Source organism: Coregonus lavaretus, assembly GCF_964263955.1.
Source record: "Coregonus lavaretus genome assembly, chromosome: 3".
Classification (NCBI taxonomy): Eukaryota; Metazoa; Chordata; class Actinopteri; order Salmoniformes; family Salmonidae; genus Coregonus; species Coregonus lavaretus.
Genome location: NC_139990.1, coordinates 56,492,025 through 56,512,509, shown reverse-complemented (window position 1 = coordinate 56,512,509; position 20,485 = coordinate 56,492,025). Strand labels below are relative to the sequence as shown.

At 43.4% G+C, this 20,485-nt stretch overlaps 1 protein-coding gene across 1 annotated transcript in view; it reads left to right on the top strand.

Annotated features, from left to right (window-relative positions):
• The window catches only part of LOC311118880 (glutamate receptor ionotropic, kainate 2-like), a gene marked incomplete at both ends in the record, with an annotated part of 168,614 nt that overhangs the window by 120,523 nt on the left and 27,606 nt on the right, over positions 1 to 20,485 (top strand). The window contains 3 exons of the mRNA XM_084157682.1: positions 125 to 348; positions 8,242 to 8,360; positions 11,531 to 11,748. Of these exons, the coding sequence (XP_084013808.1) occupies positions 125 to 348; positions 8,242 to 8,360; positions 11,531 to 11,748 (561 nt within the window). The remainder of the gene's footprint in view (positions 1 to 124; positions 349 to 8,241; positions 8,361 to 11,530; positions 11,749 to 20,485) is intronic.

The following is a 20,485-nucleotide window of genomic DNA, read 5'->3' as shown; positions in this document are numbered from 1 at the left end:
GTGCCGTGGGACAGACTCTGTGATGTGTAAAGGCCCTGTTCTCTTAATTTGATTGGCTCTAAACGCTTCCTGCGCCCCTGATTTACAGCCTATCCCTCTTCCCTTTTATGTTGTCTGTTGACAGAAAGCTGATCTGGCAGTGGCTCCCCTGGCCATCACCTATGTGAGGGAGAAGGTCATCGACTTCTCCAAGCCCTTCATGACGCTGGGGATAAGTATCCTCTACCGCAAACCCAACGGAACCAACCCTGGGGTCTTCTCCTTCCTTAACCCCCTCTCACCCGATATCTGGATGTATATTCTGCTGGCTTACTTGGGTGTCAGTTGTGTGCTGTTTGTCATAGCCAGGTAACATGTCAGTTCCAATGATCACAGCTAATTAATTCACACACTATTATATGCTAACGTCTTAATTAATTAACCTCGCCCCATCTGACTAACAGGATAATCTCTCTGTGATTATGTTACGATCTTGACACTAAGTGGACAATATCTGTTAGTGTATTGTCTCCTACTCACTCAGATGACACAGACTTTATAGGCAGCCCCATACTGAAAAACTCAGAAACACATTCACTCAAACTTTTAATAATGCAACCAATTTTGAAGAAAAAGGTACATGGATAAAAGTCTATATATCTGAGGAAAGTAGATTTTCCAGCACACAAAGACAGTTCCCTATGGTTCCCTTTCAGCCTTCGCTCCCAGTATAATGGAGGAAGGGCTGAGTGCTCCCTATCGGCAGGCCGCTCTAGAGATGCAGGCAGGCAGCTGCTGTTAAGTGATTCCTGGGTTGTCGCTGTGTCTCCACACATCACTGCTGTTCTCTGGTCTGCCATAACTATCTGCTGCTCAGGAGATAATGCACACAAACACGAACCTTACGAGCAGAGACGTTAAACCAGCCGTTTCAGGACTGCGTGTGTGCGGTATGTGTGTATGTATGTGTGTGCTCCTCGGTGTGAACGGCTGCTGCCTCATTTTCCCTGTAGTCTCCAGTGTCTCAAAGTCACTACTGTCTTTTCTTTTCTGTTTTTTTCTTCACCTTGCCTCAAACATACCGGGTCATAGAATCTACATAGGAATAATATCAGCACAGTAAGAACATGTTAGTTATGACAGTCACTTAGAAAAAAACGACAGATGTGGCTGACAATTAAAAAAGCTTGCTCACTTGTAAGGTTGATCACTTGTTTGTACAGTATAGATTGTCTGGGTTTTTGTAGGATTATTGTAGAAGCGAAGAGAGGGTATGAAGGGTGAGGCTATGAAGAGTGAGGCTTTTATGTTTGTTGTCAGGACGTGAGATAAGCTGGTGTGTGTTAGAATTTGAGGTAAGCTGGTATGTGTTAGAACTTGAGGTAAGGCTGTGTGTTAGAACTTGAGGTAAGATGCTGTCTGTTAGAACTTGAGGTAAGATGCTGTGTGTTAGAACTTGAGGTAAGATGCTGTCTGTTAGAACTTGAGGTAAGATGCTGTCTGTTAGAACTTGAGGTAAGATGGTGTGTGTTAGAACTTGAGGTAAGATGCTGTGTGTTAGAACTTGAGGTAAGATGCTGTCTGTTAGAACTTGAGGTAAGATACTGTGTGTTAGAACTTGAGGTAAGATGCTGTGTGTTAGAACTTGAGGTAAGATGCTGTGTGTTAGAACTTGAGGTAAGATGGTGTCTGTTAGAACTTGAGGTAAACTGGTGTGTGTATTGTCAAACTCATCAGGATTAGTTGATCGGCTAGTTATCAGCATCTGACCCTGCGCATACATTGGGTCAGCATAGCCCTCTGATCTCTAATAACTGTCTTTGTCCAAAATGGCACCCTATTTCCTATTTAATGCACTAATGTTGATATGGGCCCATGGGGCTTTGTTCAAAAGAAGTGCACTATATAGGGAATAGGGTGCCATTTCAGTCTCAGCCACTGGTCCACTGGTGGAGGATAGGGCCAGTCCTGTAGGAACTTTAGCATAACGTTTACAGAGAACACTAACATTTTATTGAAATATTCAATCATGATGTAGTGTAGAAGATTTAAATGTAATTTAGCTTTTACCTGTGATAAACTGTTTTGTGTTGACATTTTATATTGATGGATACCATATTGGTTAGTATGATTATTTACCAATAGTAGTACGTTTCAGTTCAGGCATTCTTATATTTTTCATCTTGACCTTAAAGGCTGGATATTATGATTGAAATAAGACCATTGCAGATGGTCTAATGCTAAGCAAAATATGTTTTTATGTGGGTAGCAGTTGTGTATCTTTTGTTTTCTTCGTTCAGGCTTAGTTCTCAGGCATGGGAAAGTAGGGCAGAGTTTGTCATTTTGACATTTACATTTTAGTCATTTAGCAGACACTCTTACCCAGAGCGGCTTACAGTTAGTGTATTCATCTTAAGATAGCTAGGTGGGACAACTACATATCACAGTCATAGTAAGTATGTGGGGGGGGGGGGTATTTAAGATACTCTTTGAAGAGGTAGGGTTCCAGATGTTTTCGGTAGATGGGCAGGGACTCTGCTGTCCTAGCTTCAGGGGGAAGCTGGTTCCACCATTGGGGTGCCAGGACAGAGAAGAGCTTGGACTGGGCTGAGCGAGAGCTGCACTCCTGCAGGGGTGGGATGGCCAAGACACCAGAGGTGGCAGAACGGAGTACTCAGGTTGGGGTGTAGGGTTTGAGCAGAGCCTGAAAATAGGGAGGGGTAGTTCCTCTTGCTGTTCCGTAGGCAAGTACCATGGTCTTGTATCACTCCCCTTGATCTGGTGGCTCTCATCTGACTATGGCCAACGTTTGAGGCACGGTGGAGAAGAAGAGACAGAAAAGTTCATGTTAACTCTAAAACTTTTGGGGGAGCGTAACTCCTTTGAGTTGTACACCCAATAGTTTTACAGTTAATGCACGTGTGTTTTCCAATGTTACTGGCGATATGATCACACAAGAGAATAAAACGCTGCAACTGTCATCTAAGTTGGTTCAGAATATGCACCTATCTTTTTTAAATGATCACAGTAAGTAAGTGTTGTTGGGTAAGTGTTAAAATATCCCTTTCCCTCTGTTTGTTGCCCCCCTTCAGACACTAGGCATGGTAGGGCATCAGTAGCATGCATACATACAGTACAGTATAATGGCACAAACCTCAGTCGTTCTCTGGAAAGGTAACTAATCTAACTGTACATATTTATGTGTGTGTACACATTTTATCTATGTATGCTTGTGTGTGTTCTGTATGTGTGAGGGGGTTTATGCTACTGTATGCATGTGTGTGTGTGTGTGTGTGTGTGTGTGTGTGTGTGTGTGTGTGTGTGTGTGTGTGTGTATGTGTGTGAATGCCGTATAGGTGACATTATAAGGTCTGGTTTAGGCTCCCCAAACTGATCTACATGCCATATTTAGAAACACTGTCAGGATACAGTGGGAAACCCACAATATTACTGTATTTACATGGTTTAATGAGTTATCCTCCTCAATATCAGCAGTTGTTGTTGTTGTTGTTGTGGTAGGTGTTGTTGTTGTTGTTTTTGTTGTTTTCCTCTAATATCTTTCCTACACTGCTCCTTCTTCCTTTGTTATGTAGGTGATGAAATGAAACAGCTGAAACAGTCTCTATTGTACACTCACACCATCTCTGTGCATTATCACCTTGTTACAGTTTGGGGGAATCAAATTTCCTGCCTCTTCATTATCAAATGAAATTTAAAAAGATACAACTTGGAGAGGAGCGAACGAGCTCTCTTATCGTCAACAATTTCTCAAAACATTTATGCAGGATTCTCTCTCTTTCTGTCGGCCAATCGTTTAATTATGTAGTCTCCTACTATTGTTACATGTTGTTGTCACATGCCTGGTGGATAGAAGACTGCCTCAGTATTACACAGTCTCTCCTTCATTTGTGTTACTGTGAAACATAGTACATCATATGTTCAATACACAGTCTAACACCGTCTGCTTCATTAACTGCAACATGTTACAACATGCTCATATAACAGGCACATTTCCCACCCCTTGTTCTACATTTGTAGAGAGGGAACAGATGTAATGGAATTTCTATTAGACTCTTCTGCATTTCTCCTCCATTAGTAGAATGAGACTCTCAGTGTGCTCTCTATAACCCCATGCCTCTCAATGCAACACTACAGATATAGATTTTTGATCATCCTGGAAATAGAAGCAAGCAACAGCATTTGATTGAGCTTTTCTGATTGGTTGCAAGGTTTGTGTATAGAGAGACATATACAGTGGGCAAGTTCTCCCACTTAAAAAGATGAGAGAGGCCTGTAATTTTCATCATAGGTACACGTCAACTATGACAGACAAAATGAGAAAAAAAAATCAAGAAAATCACATTGTAGGATTTTTTATGAATTTATTTGCAAATTATGGTGGAAAATAAGTATTTGGTCAATAACAAAAGTTTCTCAATACTTTGTTATATACCCTTTGTTGGCAATGACACAGGTCAAACGTTTTCTGTAAGTCTTCACAAGGTTTTCACACACTGTTGCTGGTATTTTGGCCCATTCCTCCATGCAGATCTCCTCTAGAACAGTGATGTTTTGGGGCTGTCGCTGGGCAACACAGACTTTCAACTCCCTCCAAAGATTTTCTATGGGGTTGAGATCTGGAGACTGGCTAGGTCACTCCAGGACCTTGAAATGCTTCTTACGAAGCCACTCCTTCGTTGCCCGGGCGGTGTGTTTGGGATCATTGTCATGCTGAAAGACCCAGCCACGTTTCATCTTCAATGCCCTTGCTGATGGAAGGAGGTTTTCACTCAAAATCTCACGATACATGGCCCCATTAATTCTTTCCTTTACACGGATCAGTCGTCCTGGTCCCTTTGCAGAAAAACAGCCCCAAAGCATGATGTTTCCACCCCCATGCTTCACAGTAGGTATGGTGTTCTTTGGATGCAACTCAGCATTCTTTGTCCTCCAAACACGACGAGTTGAGTTTTTACCAAAAAGTTATATTTTGGTTTCATCTGACCATATGACATTCTCCCAATCCTCTTCTGGATCATCCAAATGCACTCTAGCAAACTTCAGACGGGCCTAGACATGTACTGGCTTAAGCAGGGGGACACGTCTCGCACTACAGGATTTGAGTCCCTGGCGGCGTAGTGTGTTACTGATGGTAGGCTTTGTTACTTTGGTCCCAGCTCTCTGCAGGTCATTCACTAGGTCCCCCCGTGTGGTTCTGGGATTTTTGCTCACCGTTCTTGTGATCATTTTGACCTCACGGGGTGAGATCTTGCGTGGAGCCCCAGATCGAGGGAGATTATCAGTGGTCTTGTATGTCTTCCATTTCCTAATAATTGCTCCCACAGTTGATTTCTTCAAACCAAGCTGCTTACCTATTGCAGATTCAGTCTTCCCAGCCTGGTGCAGGTCTACAATTTTGTTTCTGGTGTCCTTTGACAGCTCTTTGGTCTTGGCCAAAGTGGAGTTTGGAGTGTGACTGTTTGAGGTTGTGGACAGGTGTCTTTTATACTGATAACAAGTTCAAACAGGTGCCATTAATACAGGTAACGAGTGGAGGACAGAGGAGCCTCTTAAAGAAGAAGTTACAGGTCTGTGAGAGCCAGAAATCTTGCTTGTTTGTAGGTGACCAAATACTTATTTTCCACCATAATTTGCAAATAAATTCATTAAAAATCCTACAATGTGATTTTCAGAAGAAAAAAAATCTCAATTTGTCTGTCATAGTTGACGTGTACCTATGATGAAAATTACAGGCCTCTCTCATCTTTTTAAGTGGGAGAACTTGCACAATTGGTGGCTGACTAAATACTTTTTTTCCCCACTGTATAAATGTATTTTTTCAAGCCATATAGAATAGTATACGGCAACAGCCCCATTCTAACGCTGTTGATTGCTTGGAAGCTTCATAGAAAGCCTATAGAGATATATAGCCATGTCTTTTCCACAGCCATTTAGAATAGAAGAGACCAGCAACAGCCCCATTGTAGTGCTCTCTCTGTGTTCATTCATCTTCCCTGACATTGGTGTTATCAGGCATATCATCTGTTGAGTTTTCAGTAGGATGACCCTATAAAAAGATAAAAGCCATTGTTTCTTCTCCGCTGCTGAGTTCCCTTCTTGCCTGCCTGCCTGCCCTCCACCCACCCGCCCGCCCGCCTGTCTGTCTGTGGTTATCTTTCTTTCTCTCTCTCTCTCTCTCTCTCTCTCTCTCTCTCTCTCTCTCTCTCTCTCTCTCTCTCTCTCTCTCTCTCTCTTCCTCTCTATCCGCTCAGTGGTGACCTTACACAAAGTCTCTCCCTCTGCGGCTCTGATGACCTGAGATAACGTAAGGGCGGTGTAATTGGATCAAACTGACAGCTAACTGAACGGGATGGGGCCGGCGGAGTGGCCAGGCAGCGCTACCTTCAATGGCAGGTTAAGCTGCTGCTAGTGGTTCTCTTCGTACGGCGATGGGATTGTTTAGTATTCCCACCGCGGTGAGGTAACTCCCCGCCTCTTACCCCACCCTTTCCTAGTATGCTCAGGCCATCTACGGATGTAGGATGACAAGCTGGCCCATCCGTGTTCTCATCCATGTTCCTGGCTTGTGGTAATTGGCTTTGCTCAGAGAGATCTCCACTAAGGGGGTCCAGCCAGGGGCACCAGTCACTAGTCACATACATCTTGCCAAGGTCACAGTTCACATGAACTCAATTAGGCATTGCAAATTGACAAGCAAGCAAATCTGGGGCAAATTGAGTAGACAGATTGATTTAGGGCCAAGGATTGTGTTAAAACAAGGAATGGTGTGATCTAAAGGACATTCAGAGGTCTTGGAGCTAGACTAGAATACCCCCTTGAGTGTGACATGGTGGAAAGGGAGCGTGCACTAACCACATTATAATGGCCAAGCCCATTATTCAATGACAAGGTGCATGTTCTGATGCTGTCATATTATCAGTACTGTAATATGTCTTAATGCGGTCACCAATATATAGCTATATAGACTAACCGGTGACCGTAGACTAACCGGTGCCCCCGCACATTGACTCTGTACCGGTACCCCCTGTATATAGCCTCCCTGCTGTTATTTTATTTTATTGCTGCTCTTTAATTATTTGCTTTTTTAATTTTTTAATTTTCTTAAAACTGCATTGTTGGTTAAGGGCTTGTAAGTAAGCATTTCACTGTAAGGTCTACACCTGTTGTATTCGGTGCATGTGGCAAATAAAATTAGATTAGATTTGATATATCTAAGCCACCAAGACCCCAGAAAATGATACTAAGCTGACAAGTAACCATGCTGGATTGTCTACCGTTTAATTATTTCTATGGAAAATCTGATTTTTTTTTCATTGGATATTAATGTGGACTTTTGGAATTTAATAGCTTCTAGTGAGTCAAATCCACAGATTACATCAATCGACTATTCAGTTCGATTAGTCATATACTTCAACCAGGGGAAAAAAAAGATATTGCTCCTATGATTCCACAACTACAGCACAAACCAAATTGGGTCAGGATGCTTAATTGTAGCCCAATCAACCTTTACTAATGTAATGTCACTTTTATTTAATGTGAATAAATGGGAAATCTCTTTGCTTGAAGAGTGAGCTGAGCTGAGCTGGAGCAGAGCGGAGTGAGTGGGAGTGAGTACCGCACAGCACAGCACAGGCAGGCAGGCATGATGGGAATTAACTGTTTGATCTGTTTAATTTTAATGTAATCTGTAGATTAGAAGGATTATTTGTGCTTTTCTCAAGTGACATTTAAGTTATTTTCAGATCCCATCGATTAAATGATGGAGTAAATTGCCTTTGATATGAGCATGTCAACATGAGCAGTGTGTTTTGGAGAAGGGTTGTTTAAATACTTCATCTGTCATCTAGAAGAGATAATAACAAATGCAGACCTGAGTGACATGTAAAGGGATGGTGTACATTATATTGTTGTTTGGGATGTTTTGTTCGTTTAACCGACATGTTACACTCTAATTGATTAATTGTCCTAACAACAACTAAAATACATTAGCGTACAATGACAATTTCTAGCGTTACCTTGTAGGGCAGTATATGGGGTATATGTTCCCAATATCAAGATGCCAAAGTATCACATATTGTTGTTGTGATCAATAACTGACTAACCTTTGTTCCTCTTCCCTATCTCTCCAGGTAGGCCAAGCCAAGCCAGTACTGGTCTGCAACACTGTCTGTCTGTTCTATTAGTGCTGAACACAAGTGAAATAAACGTGTGTATGTGTGTGTTCTCTGTCGATTGCCACAGGTTTAGTCCCTACGAGTGGTATAACCCCCACCCCTGCAACCCCGACTCGGATGTAGTGGAAAACAATTTCACCCTGCTAAATAGTTTCTGGTTCGGAGTTGGAGCTCTCATGCAGCAAGGTAGACGCCTCTGCCTGCCCCCCTTTAGCACACGTCCCACTCTTTTGCTGGGGGTACAAACTTGCTCATAACCTGGCCCACAACCATGCATGGGGGCCTCTGTGCATGTAGCTGGAAGCGGACTGACTGACTGATTTGGTTGCATCTGTCCGTCCACAGTGTGGATCTTGAGATCCTGGATGATGAGCGTGATTGATTGATTGATTGATAGGATAGGAGAGCCAGGCGTTTTCCCCCCTCTCCTATCTCCCATCTACTGTACCCCTCCTCTGTCCCCAACCCCACCCCACCTGCCTCCCTCCCTTCCCCACAGGTTCCAGAACAGGTAAGTGCTGTCCCCCATGTGTAAGAAGGTAAAGAGTTAGGTGCAGAGAGAGTTGAGAGAATGAGAATGAGAGCTAAAACAGTGTGCTGTCTCTTAGCCTGCCTCAGTCTGGTTTTGTTTCCTTCTGCCAAACCGATGCCATATCTTCTCAACTAGTGTTTGCGTCTTTAGATTGAGAAAAGCAAAACAAAACTAAAGGAACTGCATTAGGGCATCACATGAAATGAAATGGAATGATTTCATTCAGACTTGTAATATCGACTGAGAATGCATGCCAAGACGAGATATGTTGCATTTTCTAATACATTATTTTTTTCTTTCTCTGAGCAATGCAACATATTTGAAAGCAGCGTTAGTTAAGTTAGCGATGATGACAGTAAGGTCTGCAGCATGGTTAAAACAGCCTGTGTCTGCCCTGCATCTGATTTGGACCATGGAATGGAACATAGAGAAGACTGACTTTCCTAGGCATAGTTCTGCCCGGATATGAATCTTTTGGAGAACAATTTTCCTTTTTTTTTTTTTTTTTACTGGCCGTTGTTGATGGCTGGTTGCATGCAATGAATTAGCATGCAAGCCTTAATACTATTTTAAATGAAGTTGATTGAGTGATTCTTTTGCAGGTATAATAATTGTAGATATGCATACTGTGATTGGTAAGAGTCTAAGTTTTAAGAAAATATTACAAATTGAAATTGACTAAATCTAATGGTTAGAACTCTTGGGACTCTTATCCACCTTGTGGTGTGTATAATGAAGATACCCCGGGACCACCCATACGTAAAAATGTATGCAGACATGACTGTAAGTCGCTTTGGATAAAAGCGTCTGCTAAATGGCATATTATTATTATTATTATTATTATTATGTTTTTGGCCTCTGTATTTGTGTTAGGCAATTCTACATATTGCACAGGTTAAAGATGCATCATGGCTTGAGAAATGTTAGCTTCTGTATGGGCCATGTCAAATGTGTAATGGATATTCTAGGGTGTCTCAGAGCTTGCTGGAATGTTTTCATAAGTGTGTCAAGGGTAGGTCAGGGTATCTGAGTGTAGTAAAGTATGCTGTAGAGTAGGTCTTGTATACCTGTCAATGTAACGGTGTTAAGTCCTGTAGTTGAGAAGATGTGGCTGTAGGGCAGAAGGGTTTTGGGGGACGAGACAAACAGAGGAGCACACTGTGCCTGTCTGCATGGCGTCTCTGTGACGACCGCGCTGGCCTACACTGTAGAGAGGCTCCCCTGCTCCCGCGGCTTGGCCCCGCCCCCAGAAAACTGTGGGATGTGCAGTTTGGACATGACGTTACCTTGGGTACATGACAGTCAGCCCCAACCAGGTTCAGGTGCTTTGGCTCTGACGTGTTCCGCTCCTGGGCGGTTGGTCGGTCTGTTGCATAGTATTGAGTCTCTATGGCCTCAACGGGGTAAGGTCTCTGAGCTGGTATACAATGTTGTTCCACTGAACACAAAGCTGTCTCTGTTTTTCCTGGTCATGTCATGTGTCTTGCTACTGTATCTTTTCTGTGTTTGTTTTCATATCTTTTGTATTTTTTTCCTAATTTGAGTGGTTTGACCAATGAGCAGTGTGGGCTGCAAGGCATCCTGGGTAATGATGGTGTGGCTGTTGAATCATGTTACACTGTGTGTCTGGCTGGTGGGGGGGAGCGGTGGGGGTGAGAGGAATCAGGGAGAGTGAGAGGAGATATGGGAAGAGACATGAGGGAGTGGGGGGTGAGATGATGTGAGGGTGGATGTGCGGAGCGGATTGAGTGCAGTGTGTCTCTCTTTGTTCCCCTCCACAGTGCTCTCTCTCTCTCTCTCTCTCTCTCTCTCTCTCTGTCTCTCTCTCTCTCTGTCTCTCTCTCTCTCTCTCTCTCTCTCTCTCTCTCTCTCTCTCTCTCTCTCTCTCTCTCTGTCTCTCTCTCTCTCTCTCTCTCTCTCTCTCTCTCCTCTCTCTCTCTCTCTCTCTCTCTCTCTCTTTCGCTCTCTCTGGTGGACAGGGCTTTGGGCATGAATTCAGATGTTACTGGACGAGGCTGTCAGGTCTCTGCTCTCTCACTATATCTCTCCCTGAGTGACGGCTCACTTCCCGGACTGGGAGAAAGTTATAAGAGGCACTGCAGAGGCAGAGTGAGATGAGTGGGAGATTGAGTCTCACCTAAGGAGAGAAGTGGAGTTCTTATCCTTCTATCTTTCCCACAGTTCATCGCCTTTGAGTGAATGTGCGAGATAGAGCTTTAAATTGCCTTGAGCTACTTGAGGAGAATTATCTTCTCGCTGCCCGGTCAGACCTCAATCAACGCCCCCAGAGGAAGACCTCACTCCACCCACTCACACAGGCCCCTCCTCTCGAACACACTAAGAGGCAAAAGTTCTGAATAGCATATAGCCTGGAAACTATCCATCTACATGCGGACATTTTGTCAGATGTAAATCAACCATCTAGGGATTTTGATTAAGTGATTTCAGACGAAGCACCTCAAAAGAAGAGAAGCTTTGGTATATCTACAGTTTTCTCCAGTGTGAGTGAGTGCTAAAATAATATGCAGCCAGAGCACACAGTAAAAGCCTTATTCAAACTGCCACCATGTGGCCGGATGCGCATCACAGGCCCAACAATGCACTGCCGCCCTAGACTGCCCAGGGTATGTGTGTGTGTATGTGCGTGAGTGCGTGCGTGTGAGTGTGTGTGCATGTGCGTGTTGTCTGTGACCCGGCGGGATGCCGATGTCTGGGCTGGCCCTGGTCCTCTGGTGGTTGCTGCTGGCTGGGTCTCTCCTCTTGGCTCCAGGACCCTGCCGGGGCTGACCCCTCTCTCTGCTCCTCTCCTCTCGCCCCCGACCAGGCTCTGAGTTAATGCCCAAAGCCCTGTCCACCAGGATCGTAGGAGGCATCTGGTGGTTCTTCACCCTGATAATCATCTCTTCCTACACGGCCAACCTGGCTGCCTTCCTCACCGTGGAGAGGATGGAGTCGCCCATCGACTCGGCTGACGACCTGGCCAAGCAGACCAGAATAGAGTATGGAGTGGTGGAGGACGGATCCACCATGACCTTCTTCAAGGTAGGTCACATAGGGCATTGAGCCATACTGTAAATCTATCAGTCTATTCATCTATCAGCCAGTCCCATCAAGCAATCACTCCATGTATTTGTGCATCTACTGTACGAGGATACATCAATCAGTCAACCAAATCAAACAGTATGTTTACAACATGTACATAATGTACAGTGTGTTGCACCAATAAAGGACACATGGTTAGAGAATACTTGGAGGCAAATGTAAATGCATTTCAGATGTATTGACATGTAAGGAAAAATACAAATAAATTGGTAAATAAATTGTCAAAGAGCTCAGATGATCTCTAGTTCAACAGTAAATCTGTGACAGCTAGAAATTCCCAGGACAATAGAATGGAGTGTTCCGGAATAAAGATTTTAACGTACAGTATACCACGTTGTCATAAGGTCGGTTACAGCTGTAGTTCGTGCTGCCTGTGAAATTGGCTGCAGCGTGTTTTACAGTTACAGTACTGTATATTTAAGCAATAAGGCCCGAAGAGGTGTGGTATATGGCCAATATACCACGGCTAAGGGCTGTTCTTGACGCAATGCGGAGTGCCTGGTGCCTGGATACAGCCCTTAGCCGTGGTATATTGGCCATATATCAAAAAGCATGAGGTGCCTTATTGCTATTATACACTATTTACCAATGTAATTAGAACAGTAAAAATACATGTTTTGTCATACCCGTGGTATACGGTCTGATATACCAAGGCTTTCAGCCAATCAGCATTCAGGACTTGACTATGCGTTCATTCTCGCCAGCTCTCTCCTCCCACTGGTTGATCATGTGGAGTCACTGCAGCATATCAAGGGTATCTTATTAAGCCAGCAGTGTTTTAGGGTATTCTACAGTATTCTCTATGCACAAGATATCCCTGTTGTGTGTCTCTGATTACTCTGCACTGTTTGTCTCTCGTATCGTATCCACACCGCCGTGATGCACGGACGGCTCTATGCCAGATGGAGGGAAGATATGTCTCTCTCAGACTGCTGCAATGGATCTTGATGGCTTCTGGTGTTTTTTTAATTTCACACTTCATTTTTATCAGGTCTGTGCGTGTGAAGTGTGAACACATTCTCAAAAGACACACACATGAAAACACATGCATACTCTCTCTCTCTTTAACAAATATACACATACGTGTGTGTTCAAACACACACACACACACATACGCACCCACCAATTCATTACTGTAGCTAATATGGCACGGTGATAGCGAAGCTTTAAATAGTATTTTTACCATTCCGTAACAAATTACTGAAAACAACAGTTGGCATGAGGTAGCACACACAGTCTGTTCTGGTGAAGAATTGTACTTATGCTGACATCCCGTTGCAACAATACTTTGCCTTGCTATAATCATTTTTCAATGAAATGTTTCTTTGTTGCCCAACATCCAAAATATTTCGTATTTTAGCTTGTGCGTCATTCTTGTTCACCACCCATGTGTGTTCAGAAGCCTGGCACAGGAGGTCAATTATTCTCTATCGCTGTGTGTGAATTTTAGAGTCGTCTGGTCATCAGAAGGATTCCATCCACAGATGTAGAGGATCCGTCTGAATGACCATTTCTCCGAATGGCATGCTTCTATTTTACCCTCATAGACCTAGGACCTGGGCTCCCGAGTGGCGCAGCGGTCTAAGGCACTGCATCTCAGTGCTTGAGGCGTCACTACAGACCCCTTGGTTCGATTCCAGGCTGTATCACAACCGGCCGTGATAGGGAGTCCCATAGGGCGGCACACAATTGGCCCAGCGTCGTCCGGGTTTGGCCGGTGTAGGCAGTCATTGTAAATAAGAATTTGTTCTTAACTGACTTGCCTAGTTAATAAAGGTTAAATAAAAATAAAATAAAGGTTACTGATGGATGTTATGACCAAAATGATTGCAAGTCCTCATCGATTTAGCATTGTTCTCCATACTGTAGACATTCAGACAGGCATCAATTCCTTATTATTTTTTAAGATGTTATTTTATTTTCTAAACAATACAAAACATACACATACAAACGACAACATCATACAAACATCAACTACATCACCCCTGCCCAGACCCACTAGCACACACACACATCTCCATCAACTACATCACCCCTGCCCAGACCCCATCAACTACATCACCCCTGCCCAGACCCACTAGCACACACACCCATCTCCATCAACTACATCACCCCTGCCCAGACCCACTAGCACACACACCCATCTCCATCAACTACATCACCCCTGCCCAGACCCACTAGCACACACACACTTCTCCAGCGCCAGCATCACTTTTCGACACATGGCCTGAAACTGCACCATTTTGTTTCTCTCCGTAGCCCACGCACTTTCAATATTTAAATAATTAATCATTCGATTTTTCCATTGTGTTAATGATGGCAGATTGATTGATTTCCACGTTTTTAGTATACGTTTTTTCAAGATGAGTGATGAGAAGAGAATTGTCCAACCCATCGGGTATCTCACTACACCCTCATATGCCATGTCTTGAAATATGCAGACAGACGGATTAAAAGTAAATTAGATTGTAATACTTCTAAACTTTCTAACTCCGCCCACAACTTCCGGACCCTTATAGCATTCCCAAAAAGCATGGATTATTGAGTCATTATTAGTTTGACACTTAAGACATGACTCTGCCATTGTGCAGAGTCTCTTCAATTCTATACATTAGTTTATACTGGATTAAGCGTACATTTTAGTTCACTGTGATTTCGTTAGTTATGCTCAAACCGTTGGATATGCTCTCTGCAAGGTTTTGTCTTCCTTATCATATGAACATCCTTTTCTGGCTCAAATAAGATTCCTTCAAGGTTGCTCTGATGTCCAAAAGATTTCAAATCAACATTTTGTGATATGTAACTTTTAAATTGCATGTATTTGAAACTATCCACTTTGAAAAGTCCAAAATTACTTTTTAATTCTGTCATCGAAATAAATGTATTTCCTGTTACCAAATCATTTACGGTTTCTATGCCTTTAGTTTTCCATGTGGACCAATTTATCGGTGAATTCTGAATAGCTATGCAAGGATTGTTCCATAAGGTTGTGTTTTTAGTAACTGGTATTGGTTCTTGTAGAATACGTTTCATTTTCTTCCATATTGTTATAGTGTTCTTAACTATGAAGTTGTTAATGTTCTTAGCGTTATCATTTGAAAATAGACACGTACAAAGATTCTGTGGATGAGCACAAGCATCTTCAATATGTCCCCATTGTTCCTCTTTAGTGTATTTAACTATAAGTCGCAAGTAAAAGCCTTGGGTAGCGAGTTGATACTATTCCAAGTCTGGAAGGTTAAAACCACCCTCAGACTTAGGAAGATGTGAAACGTTCCTTTTTATTCTATGAATGTTATTTACCCATATAAAGTCTGTTATGTCCGAGTATACTTTAAAAAAAAAAAAATTGGTGGAGTAATTGGTATTACCGAAAATAAATACAAAAACTTCGGCAGCCATGCCTGTAAGATTTATGGGAAGATTATTCCATTTAATAAGATCTGCTTTCATATTGTTGAGTAATGGAATAAAGTTATCTTTATATATGTGTTGTTTGTTGTCACTTATTTATTATTTTTATTTTTTTATTTTTGGTCATTTAGCAGACGCTCTTATCCAGAGCGACTTACAGGAGCAATTAGGGTTAAGTGCCTTGCTCAAGGGCACATCGACAGATTTTTCACCTAGTCGGCTCGGGGATTAGAACCAGCGACCTTTCGGTTACTGGCACAACGCTCTTACCCACTAAGCTACCTTTTATTAGGCATCCTAAGTATTTCATAATTGTTTTGCCATTCTTTTGTTTTTTTTTAACGTTCATTTTATATCCTGAGATTTTGTATTATTCGGAAAATATTTTTAGCAAAGGGGGCATTGAGTTTTCAATATTGGCCAGGTAAACTACATGACCAAAAGTATGTGGACACCTGCTCGTCGAACATCTTATTCCAAAATCATGGGCATTAATATTTTAGTTGGTCCCTCCTTTGCTACTATAACAGCCTCCACTCTTCTGGGAAGGCTTTCCACTAGATGTTGGAGCATTGCTGCAGGGACTTGCTTCCATTCAGCCACAAGAGCATTAGTGAGGTGGTGGGGCACTGATGTTGGGTGATTAGGCCATCCACGACAAGCTCCTCCGATATCAGCTGGATCACGTAGATGGAAAGGTCCCCTTTTTCCTCGTCTTCTGGTAGGGACAATATTCTCATATTATTTTCTCACAATTTGTTTTCTAGCCGATCCAGTTCATCTTCTAAAGTTTGCACCTTAGCTTCCAGAAGGACAATTTTGTTGTTTTGTTCATCCACACGCGATAGACTCTACTTTCCTTTTGAGCAAATCTACTTTTTTTAACAACAGATTGTAACAGTTTGTTTGTTTTGGTGAGCATTGAGAGCGTCTTAGCTATGTTTTCCTGGATATCCTTCAGCTGTTTGTTGCTCTCATTTGCATCTCCATGTTGTTCTTAATATTTTCCTCTAAGGGAAGTCATGGCGTGTTGGGTTCGAGTCTCGGCGTCACTTTACTCACAGATTGGTTCGCTGTTGTGTATAACCGACCGCTCACTCTCTCCCGGTTGCTTGGAGATATATTGATCTAACGATTTAATTGCTTAATTTAAACTAAGTTGTCTGGCTTCTACATATAATCACGGTTTTGTCGGTACTAAACTGAGCTACTATCTCCCCATGCGTCCTATCGGTACATGCATGTGAGTCCTTATTACTATTCAACAACAGGGAAAATGTCATCCCTGCCGTTTGGGTAATTATTGACTCATGAAAATGCCAGCATAGGGTGACTCTCTAAAGCATCCGAAATACACATCTCTCACTCCTCTTTTCTCAGTTTTCCAGCGACGCCATTCTATCCACCCCTTACGGACTCCTTTTACAATAACACTGAATTATTAAAAAATCACACACCACTGTGTATCTCTTATTGCCTAACAAAATCACGTCCTATTAAGGACCCTGGCAATGCTATTATTTCACCTCACTAATGAAATCCCTACACCGGCGGAATCCTAGCATCTCAGCAAGGAAGTAGGCCCCTTGCGTCACCACGGCGACGAGGAGCGAGATCGCCCCCAGGTTATGGGGCTGAGTTGTTTTGCATTAGCTGTTAGACGGCCGTCAAGGCGGAGAGTGTGGCATCACAGGAATAATGATTTAAAGAGAAAAGCAGACAGGGTTTATAGAGATGATGAGTGTGATACCTGCAGGAGGAGAGGAGAGACGAGAGGGAATATCAGGGGGAAGACAAGAGGAATAGAAAGGGGAGGAGGGTGGGTGTTGTTCCCGCTCCTCAGCCCCACAGGCCTGTGCTGTATAGTGTGTTGCTACATTCCTTCAGTTCAGCAGGAATCCCCTACTGTATCATCACAGCAATAATACTGTAATTCACCTTCCACAATCTACCCTCACAATTCAGCTGATTTGAACCCAGGTCGATTTCCTGTCAGACTTTTATTTTCTCTCTTGCTTCTTCTTGCACAACCCTTTTTGGTTCCAGGGATAACCCTTTTTGGTTCCATGTAGAAACCTTTTGGGTTCCATGTAGAATCCTCTGTGGAATGGGTTCTACATGGAACTCAAAAGGGTTCTACCTGGAACCAAAAAGGGTTCTTCAAAGGGTTCTCCTATGGGGACAGCCAAATAACTATTTTAGGCTCTAGATATCACCTTTTTTTTCGAAGAGTGTTTGGATGCGTAAAAAAAGACTAGAGTTGGATGATTAAGCTGTTTTCCTCTTGTTCAAATGTAGAGTCTCTGATACTTGCCTCCAGTCCAGAGGGTGTTGCTCTGTCTAGCCTTCAGTCTAACCACTGCCTCTCAGGATGGCCTGTATCACGTCTCCTCCCGTTGCTCCCCTCCGGCGCTCTGATTCGCCAGTCTACTGAGCCACCGGTCTGAGTGCACCACCTCGGCAACACCGGAATGGAAACCCAACGCATCCTAATCACCTCCAGCGCACCTGCACCTCATAATCTCATCACCACCCCTATATAGCCCTGCACTGTTCAGTGTTGTGTTGTGTGTGTGATTGTTAGTGTCGTGTACTCACTCTTTGTTGTTCTCTTGCTCAGTGTTAAGTAAACCTTTACCTTGTTGATTCCTGCATCTGCGTCCTGCCTCTTCGTATCCTCAGTACTCGTCACAGCCTGGCTCTTTGGTTTATGCTAGCCCACAACTCCCAGAACCATGACTGAGACACTTCCCTCTTCTATTTTGTGTTGGTTGCCTCCATAGTACAGTTCATTTTTGCTTTGAAGCATCCTGGTATCTGTCACATTCGTCACAGCCAGCCCCATCACATCAAAAAGCATTGTGATCTAGCTAGCAGAGAGGCAGATTGGGTTCTGTGGCTCCTCTCCTGGCTAGTTTGTGTGTGTGTGTGTGTTTTAGGCTCTGCCCATTCACTAGCCTCTCCATGCAGACATTTTTTTGCTGAGCAAAGCACAGCCAGTCTCACCTGAACTCCCTCTGTCCTTCAATGCTTTCTGCCCCTCCGTTTGTGGAACCGTCTCTACTTTATTTAACAACCCTGATACTGGCGTCATCGGTTTTTCAAATTTGTTGTGTGGAGGTATTCCAGTATTAGATTAAATCTATGTCCAGCTCTCCCTTTCCTGTCACCTAGCCTCTTCTCTCCATATTTGTCTCTCTCCTTCCCTTGCTCTCTCTCCCCTCTCTCTGTTCTACTTTTTTTTTTATCTCTTTCTTTCTCTTTCATAAAAATATCAGATATAATTTTTTTCTCACTCTTTCACTCTCCATTCTATCTACAGTGAGGGAAAAAAGTATTTGATCCCCTGCTGATTTTGTACGTTTGCCCACTGACAAAGAAATGATCAGTCTATAATTTTAATGGTAGGTTTATTTGAACAGTGAGAGACAGAATAACAACAAAAAAAATCCAGAAAAACACATGTCAAAAATGTTATAAATTGATTTGCATTTTAATGAGGGAAATAAGTATTTGACCCCCTCTCAATCAGAAAGATTTCTGGCTCCCAGGTGTCTTTTATACAGGTAACGAGCTGAGATTAGGAGCACACTCTTAAAGGGAGTGCTCCTAATCTCAGCTTGTTACCTGTATAAAAGACACCTGTCCACAGAAGCAATCAATCAATCAGATTCCAAACTCTCCACCATGGCCAAGACCATAGAGCTCTCCAAGGATGTCAGGGACAAGATTGTAGACCTACACAAGGCTGGAATGGGCTACAAGACCATCGCCAAGCAGCTTGGTGAGATTATTCGCAAATGGAAGAAACACAACAGAACTGTCAATCTCCCTCGGCCTGGGGCTCCATGTAAGATCTCACCTCGTGGAGTTGCAATGATCATGAGAACGGTGAGGAATCATCCCAGAACTACACGGGAGGATCTTGTCAATGATCTCAAGGCAGCTGGGACCATAGTCACCAAGAAAACAATTGGTAGCACACTACGCCGTGAAGGACTGAAATCCTGCAGCGCCCGCAAGGTCCCCCTGCTCAAGAAAGCACATATACATGCCCGTCTGATGTTTTCCAATGAACATCTGAATGATTCAGAGGAGAACTGGGTGAAAGTGTTGTGGTCAGATGAGACCAAAATTGAGCTCTTTGGCATCAACTCAACTCGCCATGTTTGGAGATGGAGGAATGCTGCCTATGACCCCAAGAACACCATCCCCACCGTCAAACATGGAGGTGGAAACATTATGCTTTGGGGGGGGGGGGGGGTTCTGCTAAGGGGACAGGACAACTTCACCGCATCAAAGGGACGATGGACGGGGCCATGTACCATCAAATCTTGGGTGAGAACCTCCTTCCCTCAGCCAGGGCATTGAAAATGGGTCGTGGATGGGTATTCCAGCATGCCAATGACCCAAAACACACGGCCAAGGCAACAAAGGAGTGGCTCAAGAAGAAGCACATTAAGGTCCTGTAGTGGCCTAGCCAGTCTCCAGACCTTAATCCCATAGAACATATGTGGAGGGAGCTGAAGGTTCAAGTTGCCAAACGTCAGCCTCGAAACCTTAATGACTTGGAGAAGATCTGCAAAGAGGAGTGGGACAAAATCCCTCCTGAGATGTGTGCAAACCTGGTGGCCAACTACAAGAAACGTCTGACCTCTGTGATTGCCAACAAGGGCTTTGCCACCAAGTACTAAGTCATGTTTTGCAGAGGGGTCAAATACTTATTTCCCTCATTAAAATGCAAATCAATTTATAACATTTTTGACATGCGTTTTTCTGGATTTTGTTGTTGTTATTCTGTCTCTCACTGTTCAAATAAACCTACCATTAAAATTATACACTGAAAATTGTCACTGAGCCCTTGAGGACTCTCCAGTAGTCAGCAGTGAGTTCATTGGTACTGATGACTCACCAGTCTTGAACCAAGCTATTCTACAGTACAGACAGTACTGAACCAAGCTATCCTACAGTACAGGCAGTACTGAACTAAGCTGTCCTACAATACAGGCAGTACTGAACCAAGCTACCCTACAGTATAGACAGTTGTCTTGGACCAAGCTATTCTACAGTACTGACAGTGGTTCTGACCAAGCTATCCTCCAGTACAGACAGTGATCCTGACTAAGCTATTCTACAGTACTGACAGTGGTTCTGACCAAGCTATCCTCCAGTACAGACCGTGGTTCTGACCAAGCTATCCTACAGTACAGACATTCGTTCTGACCAAGCTATCCTCCAGTACAGGCCGTGGTTCTGACCAAGC